At 47.0% G+C, this 17,244-nt stretch overlaps 1 protein-coding gene across 7 annotated transcripts in view; it reads left to right on the top strand.

Annotated features, from left to right (window-relative positions):
• The window catches only part of ARFIP1 (ARF interacting protein 1), a 441,450-nt gene that overhangs the window by 353,340 nt on the left and 70,866 nt on the right, over positions 1-17,244 (top strand). For all 7 annotated transcript variants that reach the window (XM_085641674.1, XM_085641679.1, XM_085641675.1 and 4 more), the window contains one exon: positions 15,220-15,394. In XM_085641674.1, the coding sequence (XP_085497800.1) occupies positions 15,220-15,394 (175 nt within the window). The remainder of the gene's footprint in view (positions 1-15,219; positions 15,395-17,244) is intronic.

Below are 17,244 nucleotides of genomic sequence, written 5' to 3' on the forward strand. Positions count from 1 at the left end.
AAACATGTGTGCGGTATCTGCGGCCCATAACCCACATCTACTGCATGAGCCAGCCCATTTAGATGTCTTTGTAGGGGTGTAGTACAAGTCAAAAACTGACATAAAGTGTTGAGTCTTCAGGCTACCAGATATTAGCACCTGATTAGCTAGTTCCAAGGATACTTCCAGATTTATCTCTTCTTTTCCTAAATTTCACTCACAACTAGAATTTTGGACTATTAGATCATCAGGGAACACATCCAGTAATGACTGATATATTTTCCCTATACGTGATTGTTTCCGCATCAATTTTATCAAGCCAATTTCTCTCAGGTTAGCGTTCGCCCCTTGCACGCTTGTACCTAAGAAGCTCTGAATCTGTAATAACTTGAAAAAATCACTCCTGGAGAGACCAAACTTTTCTTGTAGAAACATAAATGAGGCTATTTGGTCATCAACACATACATCCCCTAAAACCTTGATACCTGTATTGCCCCACCTAAATGTAATTTTATCCTGGAATATAGTTGGTAAAAGACCACATGCCGAGAAGGGGGTGTGTGCATTAATGTTTGTTACCCTGAGTCTGAGTTGTATCTTCCTCCAAATCAAATAAGCTGATTGAGCGATTTTAAATTTGGTCTTTTTGTAGTAACTAGGCTCCAAAATTTTGACTAAACTTTGCCGTGCTTTATCCCCAAGCAGCATCTTGTATATAGTGGGGCTTGTGGCATCCGCAATTAGAGCCCTATCTCCGACCATGAGTATTCCCATATGTTGCAGTAGTGCTGCCCAGTGGTATATGAGAAGACTGGGTACCCCACATCCGCCCCTGAGCCTGGGAAGAATCATCCACTTAATTGCCCTCCTAGACCGACGATATCCCCATAAGAATCGAAAACAAACCCTTTCAGCTTTTGTAATACAGAATGTGGGAAATACCAGAGGGATTGTCCGAAAGAGATATAAAAATGTGGGGAAAATTGACATTTTAATAACATTGCATCGTCCGTGTAATGATAAATGTAAATGATCTAGTCTCTCTAAGGTCTTATTGACTGTATGGATCACTGGTAAAATATTATGGTCCGGTATGCGTTCCACTGCTGCTGTAATCCTGACCCCCAAATAAGTGGCTACTGACACAATTAAGATGTCTGCCAGAGGTGGACTATCTGAATGTAAACATTGAGTCTTGTTAATATTCAATTTATATCCCGAGACAGCACCAAATTGTTTCGCCAGATCTTCCACTGCTGGGAAAGCTAACCTCAAATTACTTGTGAGAATCGCAATTTAATCGGCATACGCCAATGCCTTATAGCTAGTATTGCTAACCTTAACTGGTTTAATGTTCACATCTGCTTCCAATTTATTGAGGAAGGGATCAATTTATAGTGAGAATAGCAGTGGAGAACACGGGCACCCCTGCCTTGTTCCCCTGCTAATCCTGAATACTTGTGATTCTTGTCCAGATATGTGGATGTGCGCTTCTGGTGTTATATAGAGTGCTTGTACCGCTTGGACAAATTCAGTAGTAAATCCCTTCCATTGTAAGACTGACCAAAGACTGTAAGACTGACCAAAGAAACCGCCAGGAGACCCTGTCAGACGCTTTCTCTGCGTCTTACAGGATCATCCCGAGCGGTGACTTAGTGGCCTGAGCCCAGTCAAAAAGAGCAATAGCCCACTTGACATGATGCGTTGTGTCCGGACCAGGGATAAACCCGTGTTGGCGGATAGATACCAATGGAGTTATGATTGCCCCCAGCCTGGAAGCGATTATTTTTTAATAGATCTTACTATGTGCGGTAATAAGTGAGATGGGTCTGTATGATGCCGGATAAAGTTCAGGTTTGCCTTTTTTTTAAACACTACAATAGTTGTCTTCTGCCATGATTTATGGGTCTAACCCGATTGAGCAAGAAGAAATAGTGACAAAAGCTCCGGTCTAAGTGTTTGCCGGAACATTCTAAAGAATTCTAAGGGGATCCCATCTGGCCCCACAGCTTTATCCGCAGCTAAGGAGATTATTGCTTTCTCAATCTCCTCCCATGAGATCGGGGTAGCAAGAATCTCATTTTGTTCTGATGTGACTTTCACAGTAGATTGTTCATTTAAAAATTCCATTATTCTCTCCAAGGTCACCTCACCTTCTGCTGTATATAATTGTTGATAAAAGTTTTGGAATACATCTAGAATTTCCGTCGGAGATTCTACTTATTCTATTCGTGGCCTCCCTCTGTTATAAGCGTTTGGCCAATAGCTTCCCAGTATTTTCCCCAAGTTCATAAATGTCAGCTCTATGCTGTACATATTTAGCGGCTAACTCTTCCGCAAAATATTGATGTATTTTAGCTTTAATAGCCGCTATAAGCTGTTGACATTCATCTATTTTTTGAGCAGCATTAAATTTCCTTATAAGCTCCATCTCAGCTAGCCGTAAATCATCCATCCATCCTCTAATTTTAGCCTTTACTGTCCTTTGACGATGCAAAGAGAAACTGGGGCTCTGTCCTTGTAGGGCGGCTTTGAATACGTCCCACACTATAATTTCGGAAGCGGTAACTCTGTTTATATTAAAAAATTCAGTAATCCCTTTGGCCATGTTTATACAATATGCTTGGTCCAATAGCAGCTTCCTATCAAAAGTCCATGTTGGCAGAGCTCTAGAAAGTCCACTTAGCGGAAGCTCCACTATTAGTAGATTGTGATCGGATATTATTCTTGGGGGAATTTTAATGCTTACTTTTTAAGCTATTTGACATGAAATAAAAAAGTTAACACATTTTTTATGGTGAGTCGAGCAAAAAAGTAAAGCCAGGATCACCCGGTCTGTCTATGCCACACATACGCAAGTCCATATTCCCTAACTAGCCCCTGTAATGCTCTAAAAGTCCTACCCTTTCTACCTTGATACGGAAGGTTACCCGCAAGATTAAAGCTGCTCTCTAAATGAATGTTAAAGTCGCCACAAAGAATTAACAGAGATGGCCAAGCAGCTAGTTCGACACTAAATTAGTTCAGTACTTCAGGGTCGTCCAAGTTTGAGCCATATAAGGAACAAATTGAGAAGGAAACACCATTAATAACCGCTTCTAAAATCACCCATCGCCCCAATTTATCCTCCTTCTTACTTTTACATATTATGGCTCCATGCTTTACCAAAATAGCCACCGCCCATGTAGTGGTGCCCTGACGTGTACTAGCCAATAGATCAAAGCCAGATCTTTAAGCGAATCTCGTTTACTCCAGGGTATATGAGTTTCTTGTACACACAGCACCTCTATTTGCATATGCCGAATCAATTTAGCGAATACATTTTTTTTTTTACGATCATTAAGACCACAGACATTTATAGAGCAGATGCGTATTTTATCCCTTCTATCCATTTTCCTTATGAAATGCCAATTCTTTCCCTGAACTCATAAGATGATACAGACCTTTCAAACAAACTTAATACACTATTAGATATTTTCATTTTGATATGAAGATGTTCACACTGACTAAGCAAATTAGACAACAGTTGTGCACCCCCCAGCGCCCCCAACACCCCCCCATCACTCCCTCTCCGACCTGGAGCCACCCAAAGGTCTCCCCCCCCCCCCCACTCCCACCCCCCCCCCCCCAACAAATGAGGCTTAAGGACCGTCGGTCCCTGGTGATGTTGAGCTGGGCCATCCCCCCTTCCCAAGATCCAAACTTCCCCTCCCATAAGATATACCCCAATAGTAATAGACCAGAGGGAAAAGAAAAAAAAGGAAAGAGAGCAAAACATGGAGAAAAAGAATTACTATAAAGACCCAATATTCATTTAGCTATACATCCCACAAGGAGAGCCCCTCTGTCAGGGAGAATATCGAATTGAGCCAGACCCACACCCTTCGACCCACTATATTAAAACCATAAATTCTTTTGCCTGAACTTCAGAAAGAAAAGAATGTGTCTCCCCTGAGAAACCACTTTCAGCTTAGCTGTGTTGAGCAAGGAGACCTGAGCTCCATTAGCCTGAAATTGAGGAATTAGCTGACGTAGTTGCTATCTTTTTTCAACTGTCGCCTGCCAGAAATCGGGTCTTACAAAAAAATCACACCCCTTCCCCAACCTTTTCTTGTCAGGCCTAGCCGAATTATATAGTGCTTCTCATGCCCAAAAAATTATTCAAACAAATAAGGATCGCTCTAGGATGATTACCCACTTGTCCCCCTTTTTTACGCTGAAGAAAAGGAAATCGATGGGCCCTCTGTAACTCAGTTTTCCAATCCCATTGCTTAAGTTCTGGGAACGTCTCTTCGAAAACGAACTGCCGGACATCTGCTCCTTCCTTTCCCTCCGGAATGCCCAAAATTCGCAGGTTATTCCTCCGGGAGCGATTTTAGAGATCAGGCAGTTTCCAGAATGTGTCCTCTTTCGTCTTTTTCATGGACTCAGTCATGATCTTTTGTGCAGCCAGCTCGTCTTCCAGCAGGGAAATCCTGGCTTCTGCCTCACTTATTCTTAGCGCAAAATCAGAGCAAGTTTTGGCCACCCTTCGAGTAGAGTTTTGCAATTTGCGACAGGCACCATGAGTGCGAGAACTCTCCGCCTGGGTCTACTCCCCGTTTGCCATGATGCTCTGATATATGGTTGATAATGTAGGTTCTGCAGGCTCCATTATTAACAGGGGTGCTTCTCCGTCTTGTACCACCCTCCCATCAATTTTGGGTGAAAAGGAATAATCCCAGATCATAGAACCAGCCGAGCACAAGCTATTTTCTGAGGCGGCTACTTGATTTTTCTGCTTGCGGACCGTTCCGGGCATAAGTGAAGTCTTTTCTCCTTCGTCTTCCCAGCGCAGACTGCTGCTATCACTATCGTCCTCAGCCCAGTCCTTGCCAAGACTGTCGTCTCCTGAGAGATCAGAGTGGTCAGACAGAGAGTAAAATGTATCCCCTGAATCGGATTCTTTCCAGTTTTTAATTCTTCTGTTTGCAATGACTGTAAGCTGGGCATCTCCTTCTCAGATACCTCATTAATATTAGTCTGGCCTGTGGAGTCCGTAGCATTTTTAACCTGGTGAATATTTAAATGGACTTCAACTCCCACAATGCAGCGATCTTGCTGTTTAGCAGCTTTTTCACTGACTTTTAAGGGGCACCCAGTAGTTATCAAGGGACTTAAATTCTCTTTTGACCCATCAATCCGGGTGTGGCTTTCCCCCTCCAGGAGAAGTTTTCCCCCTTGAGTGGGTATTTCTGTCAACAGATCCTCAATTCCTAGCGCGACCAGAGCAAAAGCAATACTTGGAGTGGGGTACTCTGCCGGTATTGTCTGTGAATTTCCAGCCTGAGGGAATGCCTTGCTCTCTGTGGCGGATTTGAGCTGTGTCTTGCTCTTACCGCTCTGAACTTTGAAGATGGCAGGGACCGTCCCTCATCCCCGTAGAGGAACGCCATCTCGGGCTTGCTCTCCAGATCCGGGCGATCCCATAATAGGACGGCGTCCTCCGACGCTAGAAGATACACCATCTCCGTCTGAAACAGCTTTCCCGGGGCTGCCGGCGCCTGCAGGCAGTCCCCAGGTCTTGGAGCCTCTGGAGAGCGCGTTCGCTGGCATCAGAAAGACCACACAATCAAAGAAGTAAGGTTCCCAATGAGGTGAGCGGTCCTTGTGCAAGCTAATCTCGAATGGGGGAGGAAGCCCACACAGCCACGAACGCCAGATCATCCCCACTGCGGTATGCTATTCATTTCTTTATCAGGCAGCATTCTTCCAGTGATAGACAGGAGGAGAAAGGTTAAGGGGGAAGGAGCGATTTAGCCAGCTCACTCGGCCGATGCTACAGCCGCCTTCTTGGCTCTGTACCAAGTAAAATGGAAATAAAGAAGTCTTTTTTTTTTTTTTGAAAATTTTATTGAACAATAAATCAATTACAAGCATGGGCCTACAACCACCAGGGCCGGCCGCTAGATTCAGAAAGGATCATACAGTACCTAAGGCAATAGTCGACTCCCGGGGCCCAGTCCCGTACACGGCTCCGGATAGTACTAGGGAAGCAGGATACATAGGTTTAACATAAATAACAAATAAAAACAAAAGGCGAGGCATAAGGACAAAAAGTGTGGGTCAGGCTACCTCCGGGGGACTCTACTTCAGACCTTCAAATAGCTATCAAGAGGAAGGAGTACTGATAGGTCGGGGGGGGGGGGTCACGGGAGAGGAACGTCTATATTCGGTTATTCCAAAAGTCGCAAGGAACCATCAAGGGTCAGGGGGACAAAGCAATATCGGTGTCCACTAGGGGGGGAGTACAGATACCCCCACGATACGCGTTCCATTGCCCCCAGATTCTACCCCATGCCCCCGGTTTACCACGAGCCACATACACAGTCTTCTCCCTGAACATGCACCAGTCCATGTTCTCCTTCCATACGGACACGGTGGGAGGCCGCTGGGAACCCCATAGCTGCGCTATATCTCTCTTGGCAATCATGTTCCCCAGGGCCGCCCACCGAGTCTGAGCCGCGTTATAATCATTGGGCTCCCACACATTCAGGACACAGCGACGCACCTCTGGCAACAGCGCAACCCCGGTGACTTGTCCCATGACCACATGAACCCGGCGCCAGTATTCAGCCACCTCACGGCACTCCCAAAGGATATGGAGAAAGGTGGCACTGAGCCCACATCCCCGCTTACAGAGCCCGTCTTCAGAAAATCCCATCGAGACCAAACGGGGACCCGTCACATACACCCGGTGGAGAATCTTAAGCTGGACCAGGCGGAGACGGGCTGGAATGGCCACTTCCTTGGGGGACGACAGTGCGGACTGCCAGTCCTCGTCGTCCAGTTCCACCCCATCCCCCGTCCACGCCTCCCGGAGGCGCACCAAGAGGTCAGCCCGATTATTGATAAGTTTTTTATAAATTAAAGAGATAGTACTGTCGGGGACATGACCATCGAGTATGCGGTCCTCGAGGGGCGAAGAAGCCGGGATCTTGGTCCCCTCCCCAAAAACAGAGAGCAGGGCATGCCGAACCTGGGCGTAGCGAAAGAACTCCCTTTCCGTAAGTTCGTATTCGCTCTGGAGCGCCGCGAAGGTTTTAACCGCACCCTTAATCCATAAGTCTCCCACTCTACTAATACCAATCGTGTCCCAACGTTCAAACCCCTTCGTTGTCCAGAGGCTTCCCAGTCGGTCGGAGGCAAACAGGGGAGTAGCACATGTTAATCGCTCACTCCAGCCCATGGCTACATTGGCCGCCCTCCAGATCCGTACCGCAATCTTAGTAGGGCCCGTAAGGGTCCGTCCAGCCAAGCTGGAGTAAAGTGCCCTGTTATAATTTCCGCCGGGAAGCAGGAATTTATCCATCTCATACGCCGGATTCAAGCCAGGCGCATACGTGGCATGGTTAATGGCCGATAGCTGTGAGGCCCAATAATACCTGCGAATGTCGGGAAGCGCGATGCCCCCGTCATACCAGGGGAGAGTAAGCTTTGCCAGAGCGATACGAGCCCGTCCGTCCCACACCAGTCTCCTCTGCAGGCTCTCCACCTCCCGAAAGTAGGACACAGGAATGACATCGAAGGAGTTCTGAAGTGCATAGAGGAATCTGGGAAGGGACATCATTTTAAACAGCGCTGCCCGACCCAGCGGGGACAAGGGCAGCTTACACCACCGAGCCGTGTCCTCCCTCAAACGCCGAAGTGGAAGCAGGAGATTCTGCTCATAGCGAGCCACCGGGTCCATCGAGACGTATATTCCCAGGTATTTAAAGCCGGACAGAGATAATTGGATCGGAAGCCGAGGCGGCAAGAGAGGAGGGTCGCCGGAGATAGGATAGACACAGGATTTAGACCAGTTGATCGTTAGACCCGAATTTCTCCCAAAGGAAGTCAGAACATCAAAGAGAACATTAAGCGACTGCCGCGGCGAGGTGAGATACAGGAGAATATCGTCTGCATACAATGAGACCCGATCCTCGAAGCCCGGGGCCCACCGGATCCCTCTGAGCGAGGGCTACCAGCGGAGCCAAGCAGCGAGCGGCTCCAGGGCAAGAGCAAAGAGCAGAGGGGACAACGGGCACCCCTGCCTCGTACCCCTACCGAGAGCGAAGGGCCGAGAGACCCGACCATTAACCACCACCTGAGCCATGGGTCCCGTGTAAAGAAGCTTCACCCAGCCAAGAAATCCTTCCCCAAAGCCGAATTTGGTCAAGACAGCCCAGAGGAATGGCCACTCGATGGTGTCAAAGGCCATCGTGGCGTCTAAAGAAACCAGCACGGCCGGTTCGGAGAGGTACGCCGCCCTGGCGAGGGCGCCGTGAAGACGCCGCAAGTTAAGAGCGGTGTTACGGTGAGGGATGAAGCCGCATTGATCAGGGTGAATCAGATCGCAGATGACGCTCAACAAACGATTGGCAAGGACTTTGGCCAGGATTTTAGGCTCTGCGTTTAGCAGTGAAATAGGCCTATAGGAGGCACAGCGGTCTCGTGGCTTACCGTCCTTGGGGATCACGACTATCGTAGCCAGACGCTGGTCGTCAGGAAGGGAGCCCGCCTCAAGGGACTCCTGAAACATACGACGGAGGAAGGGCGCGAGTTTGTCCGGGCGCAACTTATATAATTCAATAGGCAGACCGTTGGGACCCATCGCCTTGCCCGAACGAAGGGACCGAATCGCAGATGCAATTTCATCTACAGACAAGGGGGCGTCCAGCTGCTCACGGTCTTCGACGGACAGGCAGGGCAAAGCAATATCCCTCAGCAGGAGGCAAGAGTCTTCCTCGTCCCTATCAGTCACCGGGGAGTACACGGCCCGGAGGTGGTCAGCAAAACATTCCACAATCTCGCCAGGCTCAGTCAGACACACTCCATCCGAGACACGCAGCTCCGGGACCACACGATTCACTCTCTCCTTCTTATCCAGCCACGCAATCAACTTTCCCGCCTTGTCCCCGGCATCATACAATCGACCCTGCTGCTCCCTATACATCGTTTTGGCCGCGTCAGTGACAAGAGCCCTGTATTCAAACTGTTTCAGGCTGAGGGCATGGAGCCCGTCCGGAGTGACACCCGTCTCCAAGGCCGACTCCAGCCCCGAGATGTCAGTCTCCAGCTTCACCACTGCCTCACTCTTATGCTTCTTAGCCACCACTATCTGGGAGAGGGCGTGTCCGCGGATTACGGTTTTAAAAGCTTCCCACAAGGACCTTGCGGACGACACCGACCCCTCGTTTTCAAGGAAGTATTGGTCCATAGCCTTAACCAGACTGTCGCGAGTCGTAGGGTCTCGCAGGTACCACGGGTTGATGGGAGCAATCCGCCCTGCAGACCGCGACTCGGTGTCAAAGAGCAACCACAGCGGGGAATGATCGGAGATACCCCGCGCCAGGTGCCTAATCTCTCGTATCCGACCAGTCTGTGCCGCGGGCATAAGGAAATAGTCTAACCTAGAAAGACTCCCATGCGCCCCAGAGTGAAAGGTGTACTGACATTGGGTCGGATGCATTAATCTCCAACTATCTACCAGACCGAAGGTCTCCAGCAGTCCACCAAGCCATGCCTGGGCAGCGGGGAGGGCCCTGGGTGGGTGACGATCCAGGTCACCCGAAACCACCGAATTAAAGTCCCCGCCCATAAGCAAAAGACTATCCGGAAGTTCAAGCAGCATTCGACCCAAGTCCGCAAAGGTGGAGTTCTGGAGGCCCAGGGGACATAAACTGAGACCAAGGAAAGGGGCTGCCCCTCCCACCTTCCAGTCAGACACACATAGCGCCCTCTGTCGTCCGAGATTACCCCAGTGATATCCAACGGAAGTGAGGATCGCAGGAGAATGCCCACCCCCCTGGAACCAGTTGTGAAACCAGAATGGGCCACGAGGCGGTATCCCCCCCTGTTCATTGCATGACAAACATTACCAACCAGATGCGTCTCCTGGATAAACACCACATCAGGAGTCAGACGGCGCAAATACTGCAGTACTACACCCCGTTTGATACGGTCCCCCAACCCATTGACGTTCCACGACATCAGCCTCAACCCGTCCCCCCCCATCCCCTCCAATAGATCAAAGGCCCCCCATTCAGTAGCACAGTTCCCGAATCTGGACAAAAATCAGTACCTCGCCCTACAAACGAAAAACACACAGCAAAACAACCCCTCCCTCCCCCCAACCCCCCCCCCCCCAAAAACAACTCCCCCCACCCTGCACCCCTGCGGGCCAGAAAACCCCCCCAACTTGCAGTGTGCCTGTCGCCCTCCTAACCCCATTCTACGAAAAGACCCCGGAGGAGGAAAGGGACCCGTCCCCGCCCGCCCCCCACACAGGTCCTAGCGAGACAAAATGAACAAAAGAAGTAAAACCCATCTGAACAGTGCAAAATGGCAGAATCAAGGACCAAAAGTCACTCCAAAGGGGACCCGTCACCTTCGGCGCCCGCAGAGGGCCCAGGACGGCCACCTCTGTCCGGCAGCGAGTCCAGCCAGTCACTCACGGCCACAGGAGAGTCAAAAAAGGCAGTCCGATCCTCATGCTCCACTCGGAGTTTTGCAGGGTAGAGCATAGAGTACTTTAGGCCCAGTTCACGGAGACGACGCTTCACCCCCTGGAATCCCATCCGCTGTTTCTGGACAAGTTGGGTAAAGTCCGGATAAAAGTTAATGGATGAGTTCTCATGACGAACCGGGCCGTGGACCCGTGAGGCCTGCAGAATCGCATCTCGGTCTCTATAGTGGAACAGTTTGGCCACGATAGGCCTCGGGGGGGCCCCCGGCCGCGGCCGACCGCCCGGAACTCGATGTGCCCGCTCCACGGCAAAGAACTTGCTTAGGCCTGCAGGGGCCAACTGTTGGAGGATGAGTTCCTCGACCAGGAGGTCAACCGGGCGGTTGTCAGAGGACTCCGGTACGCCTATGACACGGATGTTGTTGCGTCGGGCCCGTCCCTCGAAGTCCTCCAGCCGCCGAGCCATCTGATCGTTGACCGCCTTAATGTCACCCAGCGCGGCCTGCAGGTCCGACACATCCGCACCAAGGGTGGAGGTCCGCGCATCGAGAGCCTGAACCCTCTCGTTAGTTTTGGAGAGGTCTGCCCGAATTAAGGTGACATCGATTGCCACCGTGTCGATTTTACGGGCCAGGGCCTCGTATTGCGTGGCGATGGTTTCCCTGATGCCATCAATGGCGCCCATGATGTCCTGCAGGGAAAGCTCCGGAGAAACGGTCGTGCCACCGCCGGCGGCATCCGGGGGGGGGGCGGTCGCTCCAGGGGACCCTCTGCCCTGAGTGTAGCGGTCCATGTTGTTGGCCTGGACCGGTCCCCCGCGGAGGGAGGCCTTAGTCTTACGGCCCTCGGGGCCCCCCTTGCCCCCCATGTGGTCACGGATACCGAAGGGGACCGCCGATCAAGAGTCGTAGGGGCACCGGCACCGCAGACCAGCGCCTCACCAAGGACCACAAGATAGCGGTGCGGGGGGACCCAAGGCGATGGGCACACTAGTGGCGGGTGGAGACAAGGCCTCGTGCAGAGGCCAAGGAAACACCTCGCCACATCAAGTGCGTTCGCAGGCCAGCCCCCTGAAGTCCAAAAGTGAAACCGAAAGTGGTAGAGCGGCCACTGGCACCGCACTGCAGCCGCTGTTGTTCAATTACGACACGGCTCCACGGTTCACCCTCGCCCCGGGCACCTCCGTCGGGTGGGTCCCAAAAGTTCGAACAACGACAAATCAGGATTCCCAGGTCCGATTCGAGTTCTGAAAAGAGATACGTGCTCAGCCGGTCTTCATCTGCCAGATTCCATAAACCACATCAGGATATTCTCAGGATAAATTCCGAGGAGCAGCAAGGGTCCGGGGAGCCCTGTGCTCACGCGACCATCTTGGATGCGCGCTAGGCTAATAATAAAGAAGTCTTTACTGTAAAATTTCAGTATCTTTAAGAGAGAGAAAGGTCTTAAGCCTTCTTTAACAGACAACCAACACTTACATATAAAAAAAAATCTTCTCTCGGTGATTTGCTAGCACGCAGGTAACTGGCTTAAGAGAACTGTTTTTTTAAGTGCCAAAAATGTAAAGCCTGTCAATTTGGTTGTAATAAGAAGGATTTTATTATTGTGCAATGGGACAAAAAAGAAAGTCAATGAGCTAATTTCCTGTGAAACCACCCATGTTCTGTATGTTATCGAATGTGGATGTGGTAAGATAAATGTTGGCAGTACCGTTAACAAGCTGAAATTGCGGATTCTTCAGCACGTAAGAGCTATCAATAATAAAGATTATTCACATTCTGTAGCCAAGCATATTTGGGAGGGACACGGTGGTGATCAAAAAGGATTGTGTTACTATGGAATTCAGCATATCCCAATGAAGCCGATAGGTGGAAATTGAGAATTATCATTGAGAAGGAATGATTCAAGATGTATCATCACCTTAGGGACAGAAAATCCTTGGGGTGTGGATGCCGATGTGGAATTGCATGTACATTTGTAATTTATGATCATCAGTCCTTTCTCTGTATCCTAGGAACTTCAGCATTATTATCATTATTATTATTATTATTATTTGTATTGTCTTCCAATCAAGTGCTCTCCTCAACATATCCTTGGGTATCCCAAAATAATTAGTTTAATATCTTCTGCTTCATTGTATCTTTCTGCTGTCTTGTAGATTACTGTTTTGAAATGTGCACTTTATATTTATGCATAGATTACATCTTTGGGACATAGACAATATCTGGTCACAGGATGTGACTTTTTCTGTCCTCTGAATAATGCACTTTAGACATATATTGTAATTTACACTAGAATAATGTCCATTAGTGCACTTTATCAAAGAGTACTTCACTCATTTATACTCTATTCAAGATTCAGTCGATTCAGGACAACTTTGGGTCTAGCTCACCTGGGCAGGATACGGTTTCCTGTAGGAACTATACAGGGTCCAACCTTCGGGTGTCCCCCCTGGAAAGGTTTTCTCCCTTTGGCTTGCCTGACTCTTTATTTATTCTTCAATCCCTGAAGTCGGATTCCTCGCTTGCAACAGTTCCCGAGGCGGTCAATCCTGAAGTTATTACCATCGTAAGCATGTCACTTCAAACTGCCTAGTATGAAACAACATCTTAGGGGCCTTCACTGGCTTCCTGTGGCCAGTCATGTCCTGTTTAACGCCCTCACTCTCGCGCATGGAGCGCGGCATGGAATGGGGCCGCCTTATCTTAAAAGATGCTTTAGCTTATAAGAGCCCAAGAGACAACTGCGCTCTGCTGTGCAACGTTTAGTTGTGGTTCCCCGCTTTCTTCTCTCTCTCATGGGGGACAGCTCTCTTTCTTTTAAGGCCGCTATTGCCTGGAATGCTCTTCCTTTTGAACTTCGGAACACTCAAGACCTCAGGCTGTTCAAAGACTCTACTGTTTAATTAGGCTGCACTTCTCTCAGTTGTATGTTGCTTGTTAGCTGCCGCGCCGGGACACTCTTGAGTAGCCGTGCACGTTACAAATGCCAATAACATAACATATATTGGATTTGCACTAGAACAGTGTCTATTATTGCACTTTATGAAAGAGTATTTTACTCATTTATACTGTTCTATCATGTACTGTAATATTTTTTTTATAGGTGAATTGTTCATTTTATTTTGATTAAGCTGTGACTAATGTTGATATAGGGTGAAATAGTAGACCAGTATGAGCTAGAGAACATTCATACTTTATGTTAATCTATTATTTTCTATTTTACTCTATACTTGCACATCCATCCCCTTTGACACTCTGAGGAAGAAGTATAGGATGAATTAAGGTGGCTAAGGACACCTAATCATTGATCGATGTACTGATGTGTACATTGAAAACAGCTTGGGCGTAGTGAGAAGGATTGTTTTAATGAGATTAGCTGAAATATAAATAAAAACTCATTGGTCCCCTTTCTCTCTCTTCTTTTCATCCTTCCCCTTTAAATTCATGCAAATCCAATGAACTTTACATCTAAAAGAATTTTCAGTGTTTAAGGGTATATATCTTAAGATTGGAGTAGAGGCAATAAAATGGAATTAATGCAGATTAGGAAATGAATGTACTTCACAATAATTTCCTTGGAATCCTCCATTTCCCAAAATGCATTATGTCAGAGAGTACATTACGCGTTTGCATTAAGATATATATACAAGGATATCTGAGATGACAAGCACTCTAAATTATAGGTATATTTTTAATGGTGATGTAACCAGGTTAAACACGAGGACTGAATTGCGTTTGGCGATCTGTAAACGTATTGTTAATTTTGATATGTAGTGTGGCGGTAATATAGGGCAATGGCCCTTTAAATGGTCACTCTGTGTAGCAGCTTTCTGTGGGCCAGTAGAAGGCTTCGGCTGAAACGCGTAGGCCTGTTTTTAGAGCAGATGCACTTTGGCAGAAAAAAGATAAATATTGAAAATAAATTGACGTACATGAAATATCCTTTTTCTGGTTGTGTCGCTTAGTCCGGTTTGCCTGAGTTTTTGGAGAATGGAGCTCTGAAGTCTAATGGTGTGACGGGTACAAAAATATATCTGCTCAAACTATATTTTAATATTATGTTTATAATATAGCGCTACAGTTTTCAAAAATGTTTTCACTCTTGTTCATCTGTGTGCTTAATGGTTGCTGTGCCCCCGAGTGTACCATTCTAAGTGAGTTAGACTATGATTTTTTAACTGATAACTGGGACTCTGAAATGATGCACCTGTATTAGCATAACCATTAATTGTTGAGCTTTGAGAAGACCCCATGCATAACATGGCACACGGATGATGGTTGAGTCACAACACTGCTGTGATGGTTTTTACATAATCTATACTATCAACGAAACAAGATGACTAATGGAGGAAATGTTATCATTCAAATTGTATTATTTTTGTTTCTTCTTAATGTATGTAAATATGTCACAAAATATTACACATGTGAGTACCTAAGGCTCCACATTTAACCTTATGTATAAATGTGTACGTCTGCATTAGGAACTGTAACCGGATTTTTCTGGAGGTCTCACTATTTCCAAGTTTACCAGGGGTCTAGCTGTTAAATTAAAAAATACATTTATATCTGCAGAAGATGAACCAGCGTCCTACCCCGACTTTTCATTATTTGGACTAGCTAAGTATGTCACATCCGTAAGGTAGGGAGGGAAGTGATCTTAAATGTACAGTTGGTTGATTGTGTGCATGCTTAATTTCACGTGCCTTTTACTTGTCACGCACTGTAACTCATTACTAATACACCTTTTTGTAGGATTGAGTATGATGCATATCGCACTGATTTGGAAGAACTAAACCTTGGACCACGTGATGCAACAACTGTGCCAAAAATAGAGCAATCCCAGCAACTGTTTCAAGTCCATAAGGAAAAATATGACAAGATGCGCGGTGATGTTTCAATCAAACTAAAATTTTTGGAAGAAAATAAGGTAAAGTTTGCGCTAGTGTACAGTTTAAAACTGAAATTCCTTTATATGCCCAATGGTGATAGTGGGGTTTAGCTCTCATGTTTGTGGATTTGTGCTTAATTTGAGCCGGTGGGGGCCACTGGCACTCATTTTTAGGGGCAGGTCCTTATGTTTCGGTCTTAATCGTTTACCGAGTGCAAGAGTGGGAAAACAAACAAAACAGGAAAACGGAGGAAACACTGTTAGAAAAGGAGACGGCGAGAACCTGCAAGATTGAGATAAGGGGGCATGGAGCTTCTGGAAAAGGATCAAAAACGCCTGTGGCGGCTTCCTTGACTTTTCAGCCTTTGTGTTTGGCACACCCCTGCCGCCCTGAGCTTCTTAACTGTGTATGGCACCGGCTGTTTTTCTTCTACAAATTAGGCACTAATTTGGTTCTTGCTGTGAATGCAAGCATGTTAAATCTATATCTTCTTAATGGTCGTCGCTTGTGTTTTTCCTTACCTTGCACTGTTGAGGGTGGCACCTTATTCATAAATCTTTGGGTTTGAAACTGGCAGTAGTTTGAGATTTGGAAAGGCTAAGAGGTTTTGCGTGCATTTTTTCTCTTAAACAATTAGGATTCGTCTTGTATTTTAAAAAAAATTGGCGCCAGTCCATCTAACAAACATTTTTGGGAATTCAGGAAACCTCTTTCCTTTGTGGAACACAGTACAAACAGTTTTATCTAAGACAGTCCAATTTATGAGCTGTTCTAAAACAGGGCCTTCACATCTGACTCTTCATTGAACTCAACACGACGTGATTATAAAATTATTTCGTACTGTTAATATGTTAACTATATCAGGTTCACCTGTGAAAAACCCTTCCACCTGCTAAGATGTTTGTAACTTTTTCTAAGATGTTTATTTTGTAGGCTGTCCTCTATTGTAGTATCTGTTTCAGTCCTTGGATCAGACGCATCAGAGGAGGACAAAGTGCAGTCGGCAGATCTACTACAGCAGCAAAGACCCAAAGTTAATTGTTATTGTTTATTGTACTTATACTGATCACAATCGCCTATAGTGTGTTACTGCAGCAGTACCCTTTAGTCGACTGGGATATGACTTTACCAGCGTTTCTATTTCTAACCGGAGTCTGGTCCTGTTTTGGCGAGTGGTGTCTTTTCTTTTATTTTAAACTAAGAAATTGTGACCTTTCAAGTTACATATCTGAAGATGTAATGCACCTATTTGCCCTTCTCAGTTCTTTTAGGGCTTGGAGACAATTACAACAAGGATTTGCAACAGGTCTTGCATTTGTGAGCGTTTGAGCTATTGAGATTGTAAATTACAGTGTCTTTTATCTATGTGTTTTGGTTTGGAGTGGATGTATGTGGTTTGGAGTGGAATTTTGTGGATTGAATTGTTAGTTGTGGAATTGTGTGTTTTGTAGTGTATGTGACATAGTGAATAGATGGGGTTGAGAGTTGCACAGGATAGATAGATAGGAACATAGCGAGTGATAGGTAGTTTGTGCAGGAAGAGGTGAATGAACTCTAGATCGAGGAGCAGAAAGAATGTGTTAGAAAGAGAGAAAGAATGGGAGAGCAGGCCACATACGCATAAAGAGGGAGCATTCGTGTTCACAGAAGAGACCCCGAGAAGGGGAGGAAAGTGTGATTTTGAGGGACAGAAATGTTGAAAAGAAACAGAAAAGAAATTGTGCTTGAAGACCTGAAGTGAACTCATATGAAAGTGGCAGGAAGAGTGTGCGAGAGAGAGGTGGGAGAGAGAGTACGAGAGAGAGAGGGACTAGTAGGAGGGGCAACAAGAGTGTGGGGGAGGCGAGAGGTGGAATTTTGCACAGCGTGAGGTGGTACAGGAAGGTAG

Source organism: Triturus cristatus, chromosome 2_2 (assembly GCF_964204655.1).
Source record: "Triturus cristatus chromosome 2_2, aTriCri1.1, whole genome shotgun sequence".
In the NCBI taxonomy this organism is placed as follows: Eukaryota; Metazoa; Chordata; class Amphibia; order Caudata; family Salamandridae; genus Triturus; species Triturus cristatus.